At 43.2% G+C, this 24,449-nt stretch overlaps 1 protein-coding gene across 4 annotated transcripts in view; it reads left to right on the top strand.

The window, feature by feature from the left end:
* Window positions 1-24,449, top strand: part of CDH4 (cadherin 4) — a 415,526-nt gene that overhangs the window by 297,999 nt on the left and 93,078 nt on the right. For all 4 annotated transcript variants that reach the window (XR_005982316.2, XM_030289048.4, XM_072917016.1 and 1 more), the window contains one exon: window positions 21,112-21,267. Coding sequence is in view for 3 of the 4 variants with exons in the window: in XM_030289048.4 (XP_030144908.2) it covers window positions 21,112-21,267 (156 nt within the window). In the remaining variant the exon portion in view is untranslated. The remainder of the gene's footprint in view (window positions 1-21,111; window positions 21,268-24,449) is intronic.

Raw genomic sequence — 24,449 nt, 5'->3', positions numbered from 1 at the left:
CCTGTTAAAAAGAGGAATATGCCATGAAACCACTGGGCTGTCGGAGAGCAAGCCAGCCGTGGCACATCCCTGTAACACATCCCTGCCTGCTGCAGTGCCCTGGGCTTCACCACTCTGCCCTGGCTCTGCCAGGAGCAGGAGGAGACTGTCCCCTCCATCCCTCATCTCCAGTGCTGCTAAGAGGGAATGAGCAGGATTCTGCTCTGTGAATGAGCACCAGCACTGCAGCCTGCTTATCTAAAATCAGATTTGTGGCTGCTTCTAGAAGGTCAGTGCAAATTAAATTGTTACTTGGTTTCCAAAAGATTCAAAACCCATTTCAGTCTCATTATTCTCTTACTGTGTGGTTTTTCTCTTTCATTATTTACATCTTTGGTATCTGCTTTTGATGCCTCCTGTTAGATTTGTCTGATGCTCATTAATATCTTCCCTACTGGCTCATACAGGTTTTATATCCCAATGTGCAGATACACAGATCTTTCTCCTTTATCATACGGCTGCAACTGATTTCTTTCCCATCTCTTCTTCCTAATTTTGCCCTGCCATAGTATCACACAGATGTATACCAAGGTTCAGCACTGGATTCATGTCAGGGTCTTGCTCCTTCTTTTATTACCCTTGGGGAATATCATGCAATGCCCATTCCCCAGGAGCAAAGCAATTCTGGTTTTGAAATGCTGGCTTCTACAGTTCAGTTCTTAATGTGTCATCTAAATCCTAAAGCATTTCAAATCTAAAAAAGTTTCTTTTTTTTGATGATATCTCCCAGTGCTAGGGATATCACAGCAAGCTTTCAGTCTGTTGAGAGTAGTATTTGTGTCTTTAACCTGTGCTGGCATCAGTGGTATTGCAGGTAACATTCTAAACTGGAGCTTTACTAGTTCCCAAAAGAGCAGGACAGGTGAGTTTTCCTTGCTGAAAAGAATTGGTAAGTTCAAGGTAAAGATTTCCAAGTACAGTTTGATACTCTGTGCTAACAATGTTTGGCATATCTCCCAGCACATCCCAATCAATGCAGAATAAGGTCTACCCAGCATTGGTGGGAGCTGCATGTATAATATATATGCAGATATACTCTGAATAAATCAGTGTAAACAATGCTGAAACAATGGGACAATCCATTACCAGAAATAAATTGGCAGGGACCTGCTGCAGAGCTCCCAGCATTGCCAGCTCTGCCTGGATCAAAGAGCCGTGCCCTACCTCCTCCAGGGGAGATTGCAAAAGGTGTAGAGCAAGCTGGTAGCTCTGGGATGTGGTCAGTGGATGCAGCTTTGGAATAATGAAGCTCCTTTATCTGCTCAGAGCCTGTTGAACCCTGGCAGGAGGCAGAGCTCACTGCAGCACAGGGGGGATACATCAGCACAGGTGAGGCAGCCGTGGCGCTGTGAGCAGCCAGGACAGCCTGGCCAGCCCAGGCCAGTGCCCTGCAGAGCTCCAGCCCTGCTCCAGCAGCCACATGGCTCCATTAGCCTGGCACTGTGCCCTGGCAAACACCCCCAAACCCACAGCAGGACCAGTTAACCAGGGCAGGCACGGCCACATGGCCCCAGGGCTGGCACTGCTCGCTGTGCCCTGCAGCCCCTGTGCCACACTGGGTGGCCAAGCTCTGCCCCCATACACCTGATCCCTCAGTGTTTCCTTGGATCCAACCTTTCCTGAACATTGCCTTCCTTTTTTCCTGTTGTGCTCCTTGTACTGAGCAGTCCTGTGAGGGTACCAGCACCTCTGGCCATGCCCCAGTGGAAATTCCCCATCCTCAAATGTCCCAGCTGCCAGAGTTAAGACACAATTTGCCTATCCCAGCACAAATGGAACAATATGGTGTCTTATTTCTAGCCTCTCTTTCCATGGCTTTGCTCTGCTAATTTCTTAAATTAGGAATTTTTCACATGAAAGGTTTCTTTCTGACTTCTATCGGCATTTGTCACATTCTTAGGGCAGAGGGCAAAACTCAGAACCTGCATTGGGGAGTGCAGTTCCATTGATGTCAGCAGAAATGTGCCTGCTTACATCAGTCTGGAATTTAGCCCACAGTGGTTCTTTTGTAGCATCAGAAAGCTCTGTGTGCACCTGAGCTGAATGTCCACGCTGTAAGATCAGAGTGTGGCTGGGACAATTGGCATGTGGGTAATTGGTACATTTCTGTAAGAGAAAATGGTTCATGATCCTTAGAAAGGAAAATAAAATAAAGTAATGTTATTCCCCACTGACATATTAAGTGAATTGATAGTGTTTGAAAAGGCAGGTATTAAATCTGGAAGCAGCATGAGTGTTATGAAGTAGCTAGCAGTTTTATCCCAGCAATTTAAAATTCCTATCATTCAACTCTTGCTGATTTGAAAGTCACACATTTATTTTAGATTGTAGCCATGAATTTCTTGGGAATTACCTGACATGAAAGCATGGAAGAGTCACTTGATATGAACTGACAAGACAATATCAAAGAAAACATCTTGATACACTTAATACAGTTGTAAGTGACTTTATAAAAAGTTTTTTCATCCAGCCCTGTTATTCATTAGGAGCATTTTGGTATTAGGAAAGACATTAAATTGGCTACAAACTCTGGGCATCCTGTAGGGCAATAATCTAAAGCATCCCTGGAGATCTGATTTCAGACTCCAAATGGATTAGGGTTTTTTCTCTCCTTGTGTACATTGTTTACTCACAAGTACAAATTGTCTGGCTCTTTATTTCCGTGCTGTGCCGTTAATGTGGAAAGTGCTACATAAACATTCAGCATGTCAGGATAAGAAACTGTTACTGGGAGAGCCTGGGACTACATGGTAGATGTATTAGAAGATAGGACTCAAGGTTTTTGCCTTTGGTTTCTATCTGTCCTGTTCTGCTGTGCTTTTTTAATGCTGCCAGCTTTCATGATCACTAAAAATTCACCAGCTGATCCGTGCTTTGAATTAGTTCAGATTGAAGGTGTGGGAGATGAAGCAAACAAGGAGCCCAGATGCTTTTGGCACGATCTGACACCACCCCTGGTCTGATGGAGATGACCAGATGTTGCAGGACGCGGGAGTCGGCTGCTGTGCTTCGCTGCCCCGCTGCCCTGCCGTGATGTCGCAGCACAGAGATGCTCTGGCTGGTGCTGCTGGGAGCTGTCTCCTCCCATCACTGCACCAGATGATCTGGAAAGCCTGACCCTTTTCCCATGTGTGTGATATCCAGCCCATCAAACACACAGGCTGTCACAGCCAGCTGTTGCCCCGAGGAAAGGACAGCGTGGTGCCAGAGGAGGGGGCACACGCTGCTCAAGCACCTGCAGATTCCTCTGAGGATGCAGGATGCTCTGCTGGGCTTCTCTTGGCGCTCCCTCATGGGGCAGCAGTTCTGCTCCAGGCCAGAGAGGGATTAATACAGAGTTCATTTTCCCACATGCTTAGTTAAAATAAGCCATCGAGCTCGGTTCTGGCTCCAGGGCTGCTCTCTGGTAGGAAGCTGGGAGGAGCAGGATAGGGAAGGATGGATGTGTTTGCCTTCCCTCCCCCGAGAGGAGGAAAAAGAAATCTGCACTGGGCTTCTCTTTTGTGTTGGCTTTAACTTTATGGTCAGCATCTGTCGCTGACGAGCAGTGGGAGCTCTGAAGTGCTGACCAGCTCTTTTCACAACCCTTTAAATAACCAGAAAGACACAGAAAGTAATAAAAAGAGGGGATGAGAATCCATATTAAAGGCATTAATAACTTGAACAGAAGTCTCTATTTAAATAGTGTTTTGAAACATACCATCAAATATTTTTCTATTGTATGGGCTTTGCAATGCAGCCTTTTCCCCCTAAAGATCTGGGGACTGTAGTGTGCCAAGCCACACAAGGGAAGTTCTGCATTCAGTAATTTTTTTATTAATATTCTCATAAGATGGTGGTGCTCTTCTGTCATGACTGTCAGTAGAAAAAAACATCAAGACCCTTGTACAAGGAAGGATTTAATTGCTAGCATCGCCAGTGTTTATTCTCTTGCAAAACTTCCAGTGGATGTGTTTCTTTGTTGGGACTAAATGGAAATAGTACTGAAAAATCAGTAATGTTCTCATGAGAGATCCTGGATGTTTATGTACCTCACACCCTTTTTTTGAAAATTATACTGCATTTGCAAAAAGATGCTGCTTAAAGAATGAGCAATCAGATGTTTCCGAGGCATCTTTTAACTTCTTGCTTGTAAACAGAATTCTTTATTAGGTGAACCATTTTTAACAGCATTTTCTAGGAAAACAAATTTGAATTGCTCTGTGCTCTGGGTATGTGGCATCTCACAGACCTCACTGGGCAAATCAGTGTTTTGAAAGAATCTGCTTGTTAAAAGCGGGAGCCTGTGACTCTGTAAGTGATAATTGTATATTCTGTGTACCGTGCCAGTACCTCTGTGTGTGCCTGCACACCACGCCTGGCTCTGCAGTACCCAGGAACCTCATGAGAACCTAACATGGAACTACACTTTCCTTAATCAAATCCAGCTACCAGTTTCTGAGGAAAACAAACAATTTCCCCCCATGTTTACTGTCATGCTTTCACACATCATATACACAAAAACCCGTTGCTGTTAATTTAATAATTATGACAGTTCACCCCTTCTTTCCTTCACACTAGAGCAGCAATACATTTTGAGTCACATCAGTAGCATTCCTGCTGACCAAGATTATAGCTCAGCAGGAAAACAAGTCATTCCAAATTGTCTCCTGGCGTAAACATTTTGGATCATTTTTATATTACAACTGAAAGGGGAAAAATCTTGGGTTTCAGACTCTTTTGTGCTCTTGTCATGGCAAAAATGACAAGGCTTTTATTTCTACAATGAGCATTACTTTTGCTTCTTTTTACTGCTTTAGCAATAACAACTTTTAAAGAAAAAAAAAAGCTGTGTTTTTAGTCTGCTGTTTTTATACACATATCTGCAGATTAAAGAGTCCCTAGGTACCTATTGACACAATAGACTGTAGCAGCTCCTCTGGAGCCGTGTCAAACTGTTATAATCAACCCTGCCAGTGATCCACAGATAATAGGACATTAAGAGGGGCTTGAACCATATCTTTCAATCCCAGCTGGGTATCTGAAGTGATGTGGAGGTTGCAGCTCTTCAGTCCATGCTCCAGTCACACACTTGAGGTGACCACTGAGGTGACACTTGGTTGGGAGCAACCTGAAGGGAAGAGCAGCATCTCCCCTGGTTGAACATTGTGGTTTGACATGGCAGCATGGCTGGAAAAAGAGCTCCCAGTCATCTCCTGCTGCTCTCTGCACCTCTTCTCTCCCACAGGGTGAAGGGTTTGTCTAAGGGTTTGTCTGGAAAGCCTTGGGACTCTTGGTGGACAGTCTTCTGTGTGGTTTTCTACCAAAGAGCTGTCAATCAGGCCTCTGGTATATGGGTATTTGTTGGATGTTTGTACTCTTCTCTCGTTGGTAACAGTGCTGCTGGAATTGTCATCCATCCATCCATATAGATATATATATATATATGTACACATACATATCTATATAAATCTCTTTATATCTCTGTATATGCAGATGCTGGTACTTATTCTGATACACTTTGAGAAAAACATCCCCTTTGAAGCTGATGGAGGAAAGAATTAGGCAGGATGGAGCATTTAATCCCAAAATCTTCCTTTAATACTGCCCCAAATTTTCTCAAGTACCATGCAGTCAAGAAAGCCACTGCAGCTTCCACTGCCATCCCAGCATGGCACAAACAACCTCAGGTGGGATTTATCTGTTTACTTTCTAAGGCTGTTGAATGAATAAAAGCTGGAGAAGGATAGTGCTGGAGTTGACAACAATATGGTGCTGCTGGTCCTTACAAGCTATTTAAAATGCCATCGCAATTTAGCTTCTTAAATAGAAAAAAATAAAACCCTTATTTCATCCACTGGCTCAACACTTAATTACAGCAGCTCTGGGAAGAGCTGAATGTTATGAAGGTCAGTAAAGTTATGACCCTCCAGTATTCCAGCCTGGTTTTCTCCCTTTCAAAATTTAAAAGAAGAAATCCCTTTTGTACCTCATAGGCCTTAAGGTTTGTGTGTTTTAATGGATGTCTGGCTGTCACATAAATACATAGCTTTAAAGACAAGGAAATGTTCTAGGCAGTAAAAGAGGCTAGTTTAAACAAATTGCTTGTGTCATGATTTCATATTCATCCCTCAGAGAAGATGATTAGGTCCTGTGAAGACAAAAGGACAAATGATACATTTGTAGCATGGAATTAAATACTAATGTTTCCAGGGAAAAAGAAGAAAAAACCTCTTCCTTCTTAGAGAAAATAAATTTCAGTAGAAACTAAAACTAAATTAGTGTCTATATCTAAACATGCACAGAATTTCTGATATTTTTTTCCTATGTAAGTTAGGGAAGGTCTTCCAGAACTGTCAGTAGAGCTGATACATCTGTCTGTGTGTCTCTGGTACCCTCAGCTGGCCACACTTGCTGCTGTCAGACTCTCCTTATTTCTGGTAGCTTTGCTGAATTTTTGACCATTTGAGGTGTTTGACACTTGTCTCAGGCAGAATAATTTCAAAAAGTTCCAGCTGAAACAGTTCTTTCATCTCATGCAATTAGGGTGAGACTCAAATGCATTTTCTCATTTTGGTACTTGCTTGTTTTCGGTTACAGGCTGTTTCAGAGCCCTTTGAAGTCGATGGAAATGTGTCCATTAACTTCAGTAGACTCTAGTTTGTCCCTAATCGATAGTAATTTGATTAAAATAGCTCTGAATGTTCTGGATCCCAGTGGATGTTGCAGTTGTTCTTTATGTTGCAATAGCCCCCAGCTCTTCTGTGCACTGTCAGTTCTGTTTGCCAGGGTAAGGGAAAGCACAAGGAGACTTGGGAATCTCACGTTTCTCATCTTGCCAAGGGCATCTTTTTCTCCTTGTAGCTACTTGAATGAACACTCACAGCCTCCCATGGCTGCTTACCCCAGACCAGTGCATCAGTCTCTTCTCTCAGCTCCTGATTCTCTTAAACTCAATATTGAAGGGAAAGAGAGGGGAAAAAAGCCACAGAGCTCTGCATTGGAATTGAAGTTCTGACGCAGATGCAAAGTTTTCCAAATCAAAGGGAATTGATGAGCCTTGCACTGGCAGGTGCCCCAGCTTAATCACAACCTGAATAATCCTGAAATTCAGATTAGAGTCCATCAGTGCTGCCAGATGTAGCCACTGGCCAGTTCTGCCTCCTGTGCTGTGGTGGAGAGCCCTGGCACAGAGGTGCTGGAGCACCTCTCCTCAGTGGGGGAGACACATCTTGGAGTCCTGGGGACCTGGGATCCAAGAGGCACAGAGGTGACGAGTGTTCCATGTCACTGTGCACCCCCTGCACAGTGATTCAGGTCACAGAGGAGACAGCCCCACACAACACCTCTTAATTCGGGGCAAAATGCTATCCCCCAGTCATGGCCTTGAGCCAAAAGGTTCTAAGAGTTACTGTCAACCTCTGGACAAAGAGATGGGCAAGAGCACAAATGCTTGGGAGCAGGACCACGGAGGAAATGAATAAGATGCCCTTCCAAAGCAACTCTTTCTTGTTAGGCTCATTTAAAAATATATAAAATATAAGCTGTAACTTGTATGCTCAACACAACATTTTAAAAGTTCACATCGTTTTCAACCATTCCCTGCTAAGCACAAACTAGGATTCATTTGGAATTTGCTAATTAATACTGGCATAGCATTGTCCCCTGCTGTTGCCCAAGTTCTTGCTTGAGAGAACTTTTTCTTTTTAAAGAAAAAAGAAAATATTTTATCTTGGAACAGTAAGGTGCCTCTTCAGATGTGAAGTCTGCCAAGATAGAAAAGAAAAGGGGGAGAAAAGGGGGGATTTTCCTTTTGCTTTTACTGAATTACTTTATCATCAGTAGCACAACCAACTCTTTAGTAAGGTGATGGCCAGAAATTCCATTGCAAGAAATGCTAGCTTTTTTCTCATCCACATCTTTAAGTACTAAAAGCTGGGGAAGAGTAAATCATCATTTAAACCCTGGGTATTGCAGTGGGAGAAATGATTTTGCCTCTTTTCTCTCTATGAACTAATGGATGTGGAATCTTTCAAAAAGTAAACCAACTCCTCTTAATAAAGCTCTGCATATAGATATTTAGCAGCTAAGCACTAAATCCATGGAATAGGGGGAAAGTGCAGAAATAGTGGATTAATATAAAAAGGATGCTTTTTCCCCTTCAAAGCCTCCTTAAGTGCTGACTGATGGAATAAATCCTGAAAACTTTCTCTGTGCTAATTGTCATGTTACTTGGCTTGCATCCCATTTGCTGCCCATCATCCTCTGCAGTTTAAGAAGTTTCACATCAGAGCTTTCTTCTTGTGTTTACAGGCATGCCATGTAGTGTATTCAAACCCAGGGATAGTTCAGAGGGTCAGGAAATCTTCCTTCTGCTTCTTATTAAAAATAAAAAAAAAGCAAAAGTCCTGAAGACTTAGAATTTGAAGAAACATCATTTCCCCACATACATCCAGCTCCTCAAAGGCACTAGAGCCAACTTTGAGCTTTCCCAGAAATAAACATGAAGTGATATCCCACTCTAATCACCACAGAAATACTGGGTCAGCCTGGCAGCCCCTGGAAATGGGTGCAAAGCTGAACTTAGAGAAGCTGTGCTGGTTTGCACCAGCTCAGAGAGCAAGGCATGGCTTATAAAGCAGCTACATGTTTGGGTATGTGGCAGAATGTTTTCTTTTAATTTCCTCTGATACAAAAAAAAAAGCAACCAAACAAACAAAAAGATACTGTAAGAAATAATAATAATCTGTTCCTTTTTAGTATCACCTTTGGAGTGTGCCTCCAGCACACCTCCAGGATTGATGGAGGGAGATGACCTGTAATTCCATCCCAATTAAATGCCCAAAGTCAGCAGTTCACAATTCTTTTGCTGGTGGATTATTTTCAACCTTCCTGGTTCCCACAGGACCTATTCCCTGCGTCATTACCAACTTTTTTAAATTGAAAGTATTATGAAGGCAATTTCCTGCTACCAGCAACCAGCAACTTTCACATCACTTTCTCAGGGCCCTGCAGCCTGAGAACAACTGCTACAACTAAATCTATCAGCAATGGTGTATTGGATGGCGTGACCTAAATTACCAAAAATCAAAATGCTCAGAAAATGTGCTATAAGAAATGGGTTCTGCTTACTCACTGCTGACGGTTTTAAAGGCTGTTGGGGCCCACTGTGTTTCAGGTTCACTCTTGCTGTCACCAGGCTCCAGCAAGGTTTTGGGAAGGTGTGTGTGCTGGATGGGATGGATCTGTGAGACCAGAGAACATATTTCTGACTCACAGCTGAACTATAAAATCTGACACGACAGTGAATGTAGTGAAGAGATCAAAGAGCAGGAGAAAACACTGAGATGTTTTAAGAGCTCAGATTTCATGTGTGCTTCAAAAAAAGAAACTGGAGCAGGGTTTCCCAGCCCTGTTCCTGGAGGGCAGCTCATGGGAGCGGGGAGCAGGCTGGGTGCTGCTCAGTGAAGCCATCTGCAGTGCAACACCTTTTCTGTCAGCTGATGTTAAGGAACAACCTTTTCCAGGGCTCACATAGAGGCTGCAGCATCCTGTGGCTGCACGACAGGAGCCCATGCCAGATATGCTACGTGTCCATGGTAAGATGTGCAGGAAACCCTAGGAATAATTTGATTTAGGTTTCAGGTGTTTTGATAGGAACCACAGTTAAACTGGAGATCTGATCCCGATTTCCCAGTGTTGAATATCTTGAAGTGTGTCATTGATGCTGTCAAATGCACAGAGGAAACATCTCTTTCAATCTGTTTTACTTGCTGGAGTAGCATGTGTTTGTTGTAGCTGGTGCTTGACTGAGAGTAAAAGTGGCAGAAGCAGCACGATCTGGGGTGGGTAGTACCACTCTAAAGAAGCCCAGTGTGCAGATTTCTGTATTTCCTACATGATTTGGCTGTTCCCAGCTGGTCTTGATCCTCAGTATTGCCAGAAATATCTCTATTACACAGCTTGGAGAACAAGCAGCAGGTCAGATGGGTTCCCCATGCTCACAGTCGTTCTCTATTTCATTCCTCTGGCTGCAGCTGATGGACCCAGCAGTGCAGAACAAATATTGCTCCTGTAATTACCTGCTGCCTGTTAGATCCACAGGTAGCACTGGGTCAGGGGAGCTTTGGTGGCAACCAGGACAGAGCAAATGGTGTGTGATGAACAGACACTGCCATTTCCTCGATGGGTCCCCTCATTGGAGGTATTGATGTGGTTGTTGGGCATCTCTAGCTAAGAGCATGCAGTTTGTTGTCCCTGCCAGCTGCATTTACAGTATTTTGCTAATCTATTCCTTTCGACACCATGAATGGTGTATTTCCTCGTGCTCCTTTATTGATCGAAGGAAAGATTCGATTTGACAGCAATTTCAGGAAAACCTTCAAGTTGTCCAAGATGCAGTAGAATTATTAACCACCCTAAGCTGACATATGGTAATTTAGCATTTAATGTTTGCCCTGACACACTGAGAAGTCGTCATACCAAGTTACCAGCTGATGCCCACAAGTTTATGAGAATATAAAGAATAGCTGAAATAGTATTTTGTTTAAACACCCAGCCCTTTATTCACTGGGTGTTAAACTTCCTTTGGCAGGGAGGTGGGGGCTGGATCCCCCCTGCACTACCCACTGTAGTTGGCATAAATTAATAGGATTTTGCAGCTTTTTGCAGCTGTATTTGTACAACTTCATCTTGAAATAATTTTAATTTCTGTGCCTAGGCTTATAATTTTTTCAAGCGCGTTACACAGTTGGCTGTACATAATTATGTCTTACAGCCATAAGCACTGACAATCTGCTTACCTAAACTATTCTGCTCTAAACTTGTCATTTCACTGATGGTGAATTCATATAATGCATGTAATTCACCAGATCAAAAATTAAATTATCAATTAATAATACTGCAGAAAAAGAAATTAAACAAGAAATTCCATATGTCTATTAGAGTATCTGCAGTTAAAAGGGGATTTAGGAATAGGCAGCCCAGACCAGTCTGGACTCTAAAGTCGTTGATGACTTGAATGCAGTTGTTTTTGGGGGTTTTTGGAGGGTGAGAAGCTTGTGTTTGTGATCTTGGAGGACTTTTACTTGCTTTGGAGAGTTAAATCCAGGACCAGAATGTGCCATAAATGGAAGTGAGATATGAAAAGGCTCTGTAATGTGTCAGAAATTACTGCTTTTATTTTTTTTTTTTAAATCTCTGGCACCATGTCCTCAAGCTGGCCTGTCTGCCTCTTGCATTAGAAGTGTGTGGATGGGAAGCACATCAATAAGTCACATGAATAAGTCTAACATGAATTCAAGTCAAAGCAAGCAGGGGTCTCAGATCAAACCCACACAGAAACAGAGTTAATGAAAGAGAAAAACTTGCCAAAAATCCATCCCTGTGAATTCGTTCCAAATGAGCAGAGTTCAGCCAGGTTGGAAATTTCCTCGAAGGCAGCCTCCCACCCCTGATGCACGAGGCACATCTGTGATGGATGTTTGAGTCGAAGACACCCACAGCAGAGGGAAAGGTACCCTTGGAGCTCAGGATGTTGGTGCAGGAGCTGCTGGGGGACCCTGAGCAAGGCAGGGGCTGCAGGAAAGTGATGGGAAGGCACAGGAGAGCTGGCTGGGAGAGGAGGGGCTGGCATGAGCCTGGCATGCAGCTGTGTGCCCGCGCGCCAGATGTGTGCATGTGGGCACAGGCTGCATCCAGCTGTGCAGGATGGGTGAGGCAGCCTGGTCTCAGCCTGTTTGCTGTCACCTTACTGGGCATTCCTGACAACAGAGCTCTTGTGGTGTCTTGCTCTGCAAGTTTATCAAAGGAAAAATACAGCTCTGGAGTGTCCAGCAGTGTGTGTGTGTTGCCTTGTTCTTTTGAGAGTTTTAAAGTTTTTCTAAAAGTTCTTATACTATCTGATATCTATACATTTTAACTAAGTTTTCTTTTGCATGTTTATGTAAATAATAATTGTTTTACATTCTTCTTTGTGAGTAGAGAGAATTAATAAACTGTTAGCTTAACCAGTGGGGTTGAAGAGGTGGGAGTTCACCCTCCAGTTCACTGTCATTTTAACTATTGTATATATATAGCAAAGTCAAAAAATAAGATTTGCTTTTTTGAGTTCTTTTTCTTTCCTTTTACATCTAACCTACTTCTGTAAGTTATTTCATGTCACAGTATAACATGTGTGCATCCATGGGCAGCGTCAGGGAAGATTTATCCAGGAGGATCCAATAATTTGTCTGTGTAACAAAAGAGGATGAGCCCTAGGAACAAAGACATCTCACACTGTCTTTGTTCACTAGTCAGTAAATCATAAAATCATGGAATATCTCAGGTTGGACAGGATCCTTCAGGATCAAATCTAGACCTGCACTGATGTCTTTTAGCATTGCTCCTGTGGTGCACAGAGAGAACTTCATTCCCTGCCTCCTCACATTGGTGTTTCCTTTTACTGACTATGGAAAAAACTTCTGTGTGTGCAGTGCCATGTAATGTACCCTACATACCAAACAAATAGGTTTGCTTTTCCTAAAATTGAACTTTTTAGAGAGACTTTGAGAGCTGCAGAGCTTTAAATCCTGCTCTGCAAGCATCCCAAAGTAGTGTCTCAAATACAAACCTCAGCAGATTTTGTTCTCCAAAATAGACACACTGAAGGGTTTTATTGTTGTTTCCCATTGTTTAGCTATTTGCAGGCAGGTCCAGAAGCTTTATTTTATGCTGAGAGCAGCACTCACAATCATGCCACAGCACCACTTCTCCATGATCAGGGATGTCTGTAGGCATCATGCCATTGGGAGTTCAGTGCATGACTCTGGGAAAGCCAGAGCTCCCTGCAACACCAAAGGTCACACAACTAAAACAATTCTATCCCTTGAGTCTGGGAAAACCTTCCTAGGGACACCAGTGTGTTTGCTCTCCCCTGAATGCTTGTTCCCTGTGTCCAAGCTCACTGTCCACCAAGAGGAATGTTGCTTGTGGTAAATTGCTGTGGGTCGAGTGAAGATCATTCTTCACTTGTTCTTGTGCTGTGCAGCTAAGTTTTTAAATGCCATGTGCTGGATTTTCAGCTGAAATAAATTAGCGTGCCTCTCTTTGAAGCTACTAAGTCTACACTGATTTATATCAGCCGAGGGCCTCAATCATTAGTTACAGTGATCAGGTTACTCCTGTGTAGGTCAATATTTGCTACCCTTATTTATCTTCTACACTGAGCACTCGAGTTTCCTGCTCAGTTTTACCCAGAAAGGTGCTGGATTCTCTTTTCCAGGCTTGCTTTGTGGCAGACATGATGTAACGACATAAGGCTTCAGGAGAGATACGCTTCAAAAAGAAATGAGGACAAATTCCCACTGCCATGATTTGTTTTTCCTGACTTTGTCTTCATTTAGGCAAAGCCATCACAGGCAGCAGTGGGGTCAGCAATAAGGTGCTGCAGGATGGTGCCCTCTGTAAAGAAACTGTGGGTACCTCTTCTCAGATAGATTATGAAGGATGATCTTCCCTTGCCTGTCACAACTCCTCTGTCAGAGGAGCAAGAACAGTGTGTTTTGAACTCTCAGATGTATTTCCTCTCACCTTTTGTCATGGAGCATCCTCTACAGCAGAGGAGAGTTTGTGCATCTGGTTCAAATCCCAGCCAGGCAGTATCAGCCCCTTGCATCTTGCACAGTAGGAACCAGCCTCAGTTCTTCAGGGCCAAAACTCACCTGATAGCAGCACATCAGCTCCACTGGGATGCCTTCAGTCACTGCAGTGAAGAATCTGCTCTCTTGCAAGAGAGATAAGGAAAGGAGTAGTAAAAATTAGTTTTGTTGCTTCTGCTGTGAAGGTTCTGGCAGTGATAAGATGTTGGTCACGTGGAGGTGTTCTGTAATCTTCTTTTCCCATCAGAGCTGCTCTCCTCCCTCTCTCTTTCCCTGCTACAGTCTGAAGCATTTCCACAGTGGAGTTCTCAGGCTGCAAAAGGCCCAAAGAAAGGCACATATTACTTTAGAAATGACTGTGCCATATCAGTTACTGTTAGAAGTGGAGGATCCATTAGCATTGGCCAGTTCCTGATATGGGGACTTTGGCTTCTTGACCTTTATAATAGTGAGTGGGAGAGATAAATAATTACTTAATTATTTAATCACAAAGACCATGCAATAAATTGCAGTTTACTGAGTTTTTCACTGGTAAAGACAGAGACTGACATGAGCTTCTGGCAGTCCCTAGTCACCACTCAGAAACTTAGACCAGCTGCAGAGTTACACAGAGCAGATTGACACCCTGAGCCCTGCAGTCTTTTTGTGTCAGGATAATTCAAGCTAAAACATAAATTCTTTGCTGTTTCAGCAGGTAGGAAAGTAGAGTTAAACTGCAGCAAGTCCTTGGCCTGGATGCACTGCTGCACACCAGGTACTCTGTGCTAGTAGTGTGTCATCTCATCATGTGCAGAATTTGGTTTTCTAGGCAAAAGCATTGTTATTTCACTTTTATCCCAGGCAGAATAAGGGTAGTTTTGAATTAGACTGTGAGTCTGACAAGTTCAATTTCATCCCGTACTTATGCATGGGGTCACACACAGTTACTGGCCAGAGTTGCAGGCAGAAATTCTCTCCCACTGCATTACCAGCTCCTTATTGAGCCTGATTGATATGCTGTTCTCCATCTGCTCAGTGTTACATTTTCATCCAGGTAGAGGAGGAAAATCCTGGTAAACAATTCAAAAAATCTTGGAAGCGAGAGTAGTGGAAACTATCAAAGCTACCCATGGGCGTAGGGAAGGCTCCAGAGGAGTGTGTCCATGTGGATGTAATTGGCCTGAAGGGAGCAGCAGGGTTGGAGAGGAGCCCTTGGACAGAGAGAGCCATGTGGAAGCCAAATGACCTGTGAAATGCTGGGAGCTGTCAGCAGCTGAACATTTGGTGCAGCACCTCAGCCAAGCACTCGCAGGGTGCGTGCAGAGGAAGCAAATCCTCCTGGTAAGGAGCAGGAGAGCTGGGTGGGAATGGCTGTGTGGGAATGGCTGTGTGGGAATGGCTGGGTGGGAATGGCTGGATGGGAAAGGCTGGGTGGGAATGGCTGGGTGGGAATGGATGGATGGGGATGGCTGCTTGAGAATGGATGGATGGGAAGGGCTGGTTGGGAATGGATGGATGGGAATGGATGGATGGGAATGGCTGGAAGAGGATGGATTTCACCCTTGAAAGACTTGCTTCTCTTCCTTTTATCTGAAACCAGAAACAAAGTTTTTAGAAAATCATGTATGAGATGAAACCAGTCCCAGTTGAGGAAAGAAAGAAATCCCCAACTAAAAAAGTGCAATTCCATCCCTTTTTTCTTTGCCAGTAGAGGTCTTTCCCTACTTAACCTTGTTTGTAAATGCCACCACCAGGGACACTTGGCTCACTCAATGGTCATTTTGTACAGGGCTGGATGAATACTTCAGGGCAAACTGCTGCTAAACCCAGGGCTGGAGTTTGTTAAAATGCTGGGTTCCTGCAAACCACCCTTGCCATGTCAAAGCATCCTCTTTGCAAGGCACAGAAGAGAGGGTTTCCTCTGAAGACAGAAGTGTTTTAGAGGATCTTTTGTGGTTTTGGGTTTTATTCATTGCCTTCTAGGACATAGCCTGGGGTCATTGGCAAGTGTGTGATAAAAGGAGACAGAAGTTAAAGTTACCTTCACCTGGTTGGGTCTCCAAATCTGTCTTAATTTTTCTCTGCTTGACTTTTGCATCTTTTTATTGAAACCATATGTGATTCTTTCAGCAACATGCAGTAATTTGTTTGGAAATACAGGGCTAGAGATGTGTCTCTTTACTGGCTTCTAAAACAACTGTGAAATAGGAGTTAAGAAGTTTTATACAAATGAGTCCTAAACATATTGCAAATTCAGTTAAAAATAAATAAGTCCTTAGCAAAGATTTCAATAAACAGTAAGAGTAGTTGAATTAAAATATTTCTACTAAAATTAATGAGCCAATCCTGGAATGCTTAGACTGACTCTTAAGTGTGCTCATTTAAAGTCTTTGAATACGTTTGCCTATCTGAATTTCTATGGAGCATTTTGAATGCATGACAGATTATAATCTTCAATTATTTTAATTTGGTTTTCTTAATGGGCAAAATAGCTAAGAGCTTAATAATAAAAGACACTTACTGCTTATCATTTACATTATTTTATGTGTTCATTAATAATTATAATGGGTTTTATAAAACAAAAAAATCAAGTCTAAGTATCCCCAGGTCATGTAAGTGCAAATGTTGCATACTATTCTGTGGGAGATTTGGTAAACTAAGTGTTTTTTAAAGGGCATTTTTGACTCCATATGTTGTAGAGCAAGACAAAGAACTTCAAAGGAAATTTATTTTCTGGTTCATTTGTGGAAAGAAAATGTAACAGAGGATAAATGTCCTATTTTGCTTTCTCCAGATACATTTCCAGGCACAGTGCAGGGATGGGCAGAACCCAGACCACAGCACCTTATGAAATACCCTAAATATAGTTTATTAGGTACAGGAGTACTGTTGTTAGAGTCACATCTTCTCTTCTGTAAGCTCAGTTGTCCTTGTTCATTCAGCTTTTCCTTACACACTCCATTTCCTGGGCCTCCAGGCATTTTCTTTACTGCTCTCTAAACAGTCTGCATTGGAACACTTTTTTTTTCCCTGGCAATGTCGTGCTCCAAAAGCTGTATAATTTATGGTCTCACTGGTGTCCTCCAATCTTCTGACCACAGAGCTCTGCATACTCTGTACCAGCCCTGCTCCTGGCACTGCAGGCACCTCTGGTGGTTTCTGTCACTGCCAGGACATGGGAGGAGAGCTTGTGAATTCAGCAGGGAAGGGCAGTGCTGAGAGCACAAAGGTCTGGATCAACAGAAGAAAAACAGTGATAAAATCTGGTACCTTAGAGGAGCTCACCACTTGAAATTCTGTTCACCAGTAAAGTTTGTGGGTATGGTTTTGCTACCCAGTAAATCCTGATGGAGATGCACGACCCCTAAGATGTTACCTGTAAAATCAGGATGCAAACACTGCTTTTCTCTCTAAATGTGACATTGAGAAGAAGCCAGCTTGGAAGGGCATAGCTCTATATTGTCTCAAGAGTTGCAATATTCATTTTCAAACATTTTCATTATTAGATCAGAACCTGCAGTAGAAAATCCCCATTTTCTGAAATTGCACCATTTCTCCTGTTTCTGGGATTGCTCTGTTGAAACAAGAGTCAGACTCTGGATGTTGTGGTTCTGAGCTGCAAACATTGCAGTGTTTTGGGTGATGCCTCAATGATGTGAGCTCCAACCAGCCACTGCTGGGCTGCAAGGCCACCCTGTCCTTGCTGGCCACAGCCAAGCAGAGGGATGGCAGCTCCAGAGAGGTGCCTGGCTCTGCTGCAGGATCCCCCTGGGGCTTTGGTGGCTGACCCCACAGTTTCCAGATGGCCCATTTGTATCTGTCACAGCTGGTGAGAGTTCCTGCATGGAAAATGCTACCTGTGCTCCTGAGGTAGAATAGGAACAAGGGATTGCATCTTCCAACATAAATTGCCTTTTGATCTGGGACATTTTCCCTCACCAGTGTATCAATCCACTCCAAGCTCCATCCCGGAGGGGCTTTTTAGAGCATAAAAGCTGCTTTGCAAGCAAATTCCTTTTATGACAGTCATCAGCCATCATCATTCATCCTGCTCACATCATCATATGCAGAGTTGTAGCATGCCAGGCACTGGAGAAGCTCAAAGCTCCAAGGGTTCTCCGAGTAAAAAATGTATAAATGCAGCTAAGGAAAACCATCCCTCTGCCATCTGTTCTATAACCCAGAGCCCTGCATACCTCTTGACTGCATTATAAAAGGAGAGATAAATGAAAGGAAAATTCATGTGTGTGTTCTCCAGTCAGAATATTATCATATGGATCTGTTACCATCTTCATACTTCCCAGGCTAAATGAAGGGAAAAGTAACTCCCTTCTAAACCAGTAAATTCCCCCAACCTGTAGTTTTTACTCCTGATTTAGTTAGCTCCTTAGGAATAGAGAGGGCTTCTTTACTATTATTATTATTATTATTATTATTATTATTATTATTATTATTATTATTATTATGGCAAACTGCTCTGGGAACAGTTTCAACAAAAGAAGTAAACCTTGCATTGTGTTCACATAATGTTCTTAACTTCTCCACAAGATTTAGTAAATTGCACCCTGGGAATTAGGCAAATGAAACCCTTGGTCAAAATGTTACAGGATTACTGAAAAAAAATCTCTTTTTTTAATTTTTTAATCTCATTAAGAGTGCTAAAATTATATGTTCCAATATAAAAAGCATGTGTGTGATAAATATCTCCCTGGTAGTAAAATGTACTATGCTTCATTGTCAATGGTCTTTGCAACTTTCTGTGACAAGTGCTACTTCTTACATTGTTTTTCTTCTGAACACTTCACACCATCGTATTTCTACTGGAAATGGATTTAAGTATAGGTAGCAGGCAAACCCTTGTGCTATGATTGCAATTAACAGCAAATAACAAGTCTTTGCTGAATATTTTCAGTATATTTCTCCCATCTTTGTTTTGCTCAATGCAGTATAATTAGCTCATGGATTTCTCTGAGTATAATTGGCTGTGAGTCTTATGATATATTTCATCTGCTAGATCTGCAATGATTTACATACAGACAGCTTAGACCCTATTAATGCTAATAAAAGTGCTGCAAGGACATCCTATAGCATGCACTTTATTAAACTGTACATAGCTTTCTTCGAGAGCTTCTGTTTATCTGCGTTTCCCAAAAATAAAATATAGTGCCTTTAGCACTGAATATTTAAATCCAGGCTCCTTTTCCCTGTTTCTGTCTCTCTCTATGCATTTCTAATGCTTCTATCACAATGGGATCTGGGTACTATATGCAACAGGAAATAGAGCAGAAAAATGTCCACTAACAGGCTCTTCCCTTCTGTGATTTGGGTTAAAACTGCTCCCATTTTGGTTCCCTGGAGTGTCTGCTCAGCTCTTTGGCATTTGTGCTCAAGCACAGCCATAGCTGAGCCAGGATGGGGCTGGGTAGAAGTGCAAAATGCCTTTGTGGGGTTGTTTTGGGTTTTTCCACCTTTTCTAAGGGTAAATTTACATTGCAGTTTGTTTGGAGCTGTGCAGACATACACTGATAAAGACACACAGCTGTGTCCCACATTACACTTTTTAACTGGTAAGGTGGGAACCCCACCCTGGCTCAGAGCTGGAGGTCCAGCAGTGTCTTCCTGTTCTCACTTACCTTAAGCTGGCTCCAGATGTGGGTGTAGCAGGTTGGAGCTTGAACTCCCTGGTGCCAGCTGTGCATTTGCACAGACATTGCCACCAGCTCAATTTCCAGCCCTTCCCTCTGGCAGGGCAGAGCTGACCTTCTGAAAATGGGGACTGTGATCTTCAGCTCTCAGACTGGTGGCAATGCTGTCACTGAAACCACAGTTGTGCAATCAGTGTTTATTTTTACTACACCCTTCCTCACCCCCAGATTTGCTCATGAAAGTTGGATTCATGGCTTGTCTACTTGGGTCTTTCTACCAAACACCTGCTAGCCCCACCTGGGCAAATAAACCTGGACAAAACCCTCCTGTGCAGCATGAGGGCCCTTTCTGTGTCCCCAGGCCCTCTTTTAAGTGACTATACCAATGTAAGTCCCGTCAGTTTTCCTCAGTACTAACACTGTAACAAGCAGTGAAACCTTTGGAGAGAAGACAAATGGAATTGTGTCTATTCCCTGACCTGCAGCTCCATCGGCGTCGGTCAATCCTGGCAGTGCCTGTAATAACTGACATGATTAGCAATTAGCAGGAGCTGACAGTTTGGTGTGGGAAGCACAAAGAAAACAGTGTACAAACTTGGTAATGATCTGGACAAAGGTATCAAAGGAGATTCTGGGAGCCAGGGATCTGATATTGCCCTGCACCAACACGTTCAGCATCTTGTCAGCCTCGTGTGTCAGGAGAGGAAGGAATAGCAGAAGGTCACATATGGCAGGAGTGTGCAGCAGCCCACAGCCCCACCTCAATTCCTTTGCTTGACAAGCAAAGCCTCTTCTTCCCTTGGGAAATGACCTTCTCTCCCCAAATCAGGCTGTTTGGGGAACACAGCATCCCACTGAGCTCACTCAGGCCCCTCCAAGGGTGCAGCTGCCGTAGCAGAGATGCCAATGTGCATTCAGCTACGAGGGCTCCATTATCTTCCCACTGCTTCGTTGTATTCATAGACCTGTTAGGGAAAAATTCAAGCACATCGCTTTTTACAGTGCCAAGACACTTTGTGATGGTACAGGGGGTGGTAATTTATTTGTACCTTGCACTTTCTTTCGGGAATAGTCATGCTGTTGCAAGAACTTCTTTCAGCATTTGATCAGAAAATTAAATTTGTGTTTAAAGAGATAGTCAGGGTTGCTAGGACAACATATTAACCTCCCTTCTTTTTTTCCTCAGCTCTGTATCTAAGGTTCATGTGCTGTACTCAGCTTGCAGTGTTGTTCTCAAGGTGCAGGAGGGAAGGGCTTTCAGAAACAATGTCCAAAACGTGCTTTTCCTCAACAAATAATCACATGAAATGGTAACATCCCACTGGGCATTCCCAGCCTGGCCTTGTCAAGCCAGCAGGGTTGGATGAAAAGGAGCAAACAGCCTCATTCTTTGAATTTCATGGGAGTATGTGTGTGCACAGTCACCAGGACTGAGAATACAATGGGGGAGCTTGCAGACAGTGTTTTCAGAAATGATTAATGGCTGAGAGGCTCTGGGTATGGCTGAAAAATTTGGACACTTTAAGGAGACCGGGGTTTCAGTAATATGTAAACAGTGGGGTTTGTGCATTTTAGGTTCTTCCACATCTCAGTTGAAAAGTCACAATTTCAATGATTTCTCATGAATTAAAAAGGAGCAAAATAGCTGAAACTGTGTGGAATGTACTTTTCATGGGTTTTCACCAAATCTCTGGCATTCAGCTCCCTTGTCAGGACTGACAGTGGTATTACATCTCTGCAGCCTTCAAGGCTCAGATCTTTTAAAGTTGCTTAAACATCCATATGGCTTTTGTCCAGAACTTATGGATTCTTGTCTCTGTTATTTCCTCCAGATCCGTTCCGATAAGGACAAGGAGATCCATATCAGGTACAGCATCACTGGAGTGGGAGCGGACCAGCCGCCCATGGAGGTCTTCAACATCGACCCTGTGTCTGGCAGGATGTACGTGACACGCCCGATGGACAGGGAGGAAAGAGCTTCCTACCACGTGAGCATCCAACATCCTGACCTTCAGCTGGGCTCACGAGCTCAGAGCAGAATTGCTGGGTTTAAGAAGGGACACGCTAGATCAGCCAAACCCATGCAAAAGTGCTGGTTGGTGGCAGCTGAACGTGGGCCAGCTGTGGCCAGGAAGGCCAATGGCACCTGGCCTGTATCAGCTGTAGTGTGGCCAGCAGGACCAGGGCAGTGATTGTCCCCCTGTGCTAGGCACTGGTGAGGCCACTCTGTAAATCTGGGGTCAGTTTTGGGCCCCTCACCACAAGAAGAACATTGAGCATGTCCAGGGAAAGGTGGCAGAGCTGGAGAAGGGTGAAGAGAGTGAGTTTGATGAGCTGAAGGAGCTGTGGGGGGTTCAGCCTGGAGAAAAGGAGGCTCGGGGAAGACCCCATCACTCTATGACTCCCTGGAAGGAGCTTGTAGCCACATGGGGGTTGTTCTCTTCTCCCAAGTAACAAGTGACAGAAATGAGGAAATGGCCTCAAGTTGTGCCAGGAGAGATTAAGGTTGGATGTCAGGAAAAATTTCTTCACCAAAAGGGCTGTCCAGCCCTGGCACAGGCTGCCCAGGGCAGTGGTGAAGTTACCATCCCTGGATAGATTTAAAAGCCATGTAGATGTGGTACTTGGGGACATGGTTGAGTGATGGGCTTGGCAGTGCTGGGGGAACAGTTGGACTTGATCTGAGAGGACTTTTCCAACCTAAACAGTTCTGTGATTATATGAAAGTGGAGATAAACTGATGTCTTTTTCAGACACAGAGTCATTTGTTTAAAATGGTGCAACTTCACACTGCTTGTTAAATCCATGCAAATTTATGTGTAGACTGAACCACCCAAAACCATGAGAAGCTAGTCACTACATTAGCATGTCTTGGGAAATTACTAATTTAAGAATCATTACTGCATCTAAACATGCAATAATTGCTATAGTCATTTTTCACTTTAATTCACCAGGAGATGTTCAGGCAGTATGATGGGGGTGTGTCAGATAGGTTTTTAAATACACAGATAGGCTAATATTAAATATCAGGGAATTAATTAAGATTAATTACACTCAAAAGTGATGGTGCCTCATGCTATCCTAGTTCATAAAATGCTCTACCTGCAGAATGCTCACAGTGTAATTGATTGCTATGTTTTGATATAAATCCCAGCTCCTCTATTGCACTGTGTAATTGCGCAGCAGATCCAGTCCCACACAAATTGCTAAAAGAATGGGTTGCCCCTTGCATGATAGCCCTGCAAAATTTCAAAAATGTTCTGCATCTGCGCTCTAGTTGTCTGCTGGAGTGGTTGTGAAAGGTTGTTTCATGGCTTGCTATCAGCCTTAGCCCATCTCCTGGCGTGGTAATAGCCCTTGCCAGGGATGCTGTAATGTCAGCGCAGCGCACGGGTCACTTGCAGTGACACCACATCCCGAACTGCGCCGCCGGAGATGCACATTCTGTCAGCTTTATCAGGTATCCAGTTAGCCATGTTGACACAGCTTCTGGGCTGAGGTGGAAAGATAAAGAAAATAGATTACCTCTTTAGTTGGGTGGAAAAAGAGATTTCCCCTGGGTAAAAGGAGATCTGAAGAAAAATTATTTTATACTCTGTGAACAAGAACAATTATTTTGTTTGTTGTGCCTAGGAAAATATGAAAAGAGGTTGTTTTGGTGTAGAAACATTTGAGATAAAGTGTGTGTCATCTCAGTGTTGTTGATATTATTTCAGCAGTGCCAGGTTATTATAACAGTCTAGTCAATAATAAAAAAGTTAAGACTTTTGATGGAGCCGCTGTGATGTCTGTGATCAGACACTCACAGTCAAAAACATGAGATGAAACAGATTTTGTCCTCCATCCTAACAAACCCTGTGCCCCTTAAAAATGAACTGAACCTACCAGTCACAGTGAATTCAGCAAATTGAATTCTTGCCTTGTCAAAGGTGATGGGATGAATCTGCTTTGCACATACCACAGCATTTCCAGCCTTTGCTGTTCCTCATGGAAACCTTGAACTAGTGGCATCCATATGTAAATAAACATATTCATAGGTTACAGGAAAATGTATTTTGTAGAGAGAATAACTGATAAGTATGTTATGAGACCTTATAGGCAGGAGAACTGAATGATAGAAAAATCTTTGTTTGGAGAATAGTAGAAGGTGATGAAGAACATTTTAAGTTGTGTCTGTAAATTACCTGTAGATCCTTCAGCCTCAATAGCAATGGATTGATGATTTCTTGAACCATCAGTTGTCCATTTACAAACCCTTTACAAAACCTTTATAAATACACCATGCACAAAGCAATGACCCAAACACTGCAGCAAAAACTTACAGTAGGAATGAACAGTGCTGGAAATGAGAAAAAAATTGGCCAATTTCCAGAAAGAAAATAAATTCCAAAGTCTTGGCTAGTGGAGGGTTTGAAGAAGTCAATGAATTTATGCCACTTCATAGAGCCCAGTCTCTAGCTGATAGGAAAGGCAACCTGTAGCCAGGTTTGAGCTGAGTGCTGGAAGAGCAGTGACTGAGGTGTAGCTTGGATGTGAACTGGGGAGCTTGGCACCCTTTAAACTTGTTTGAGATCTGCTGTAGTTTCCTTTAGCTTGAAGGAGTAGCTTTGCCCTTCAGCTGGGCTGGAGAATGTCAGTGGAGCTGCAAGGCACCGCTGGTCCCTCTGACCCAGCAGGGTGTGGGTTCTGTGTCTGATGCAGTCTCGTGTTCCAGCTGAATGTGGGTGCATTTACACAGCTTCAGGTTTTCTGCAGCCCCAAAAAAACCCAAATCTTTTCAGCATCTCTGTCACCCTCAAGTGTTGTCCTCACTGCTTTTGTTCCCAGGTAATCTAAAAACTAATTATAAAAGAAAGAACAATAATTTGCAAGTCTTTGTAAGGCTACATATCAAGAGTTCTGTTTCATTAACTCACACATTTTCAACACATATTTTCTTATGCATAATTATCTGTGTTGCTTCAGGACTACCATTTTTAAAGAACTAGTGTTTTAACACTCCCTGCATTCAGCAAGCCATTTGTCTGATGAAACCTGCCTCGTTCCCTAAGGTGAAATAGATTTTTTTCTAATTAGATCAGGAGTTCTGCAGCAGAACTTCCCCTGTTTTTGTGATCATTCTTGAACTTTTAGGGAGGCTCATTCTGAGTTTGAGTTATGCAGAGATGTA

This window comes from Taeniopygia guttata, chromosome 20, assembly GCF_048771995.1.
Source record: "Taeniopygia guttata chromosome 20, bTaeGut7.mat, whole genome shotgun sequence".
NCBI lineage: Eukaryota > Metazoa > Chordata > Aves > Passeriformes > Estrildidae > Taeniopygia > Taeniopygia guttata.
The sequence above is the reverse complement of the archived record's forward strand: the minus strand, read 5'-3'. Positions and strand labels throughout refer to the sequence as shown.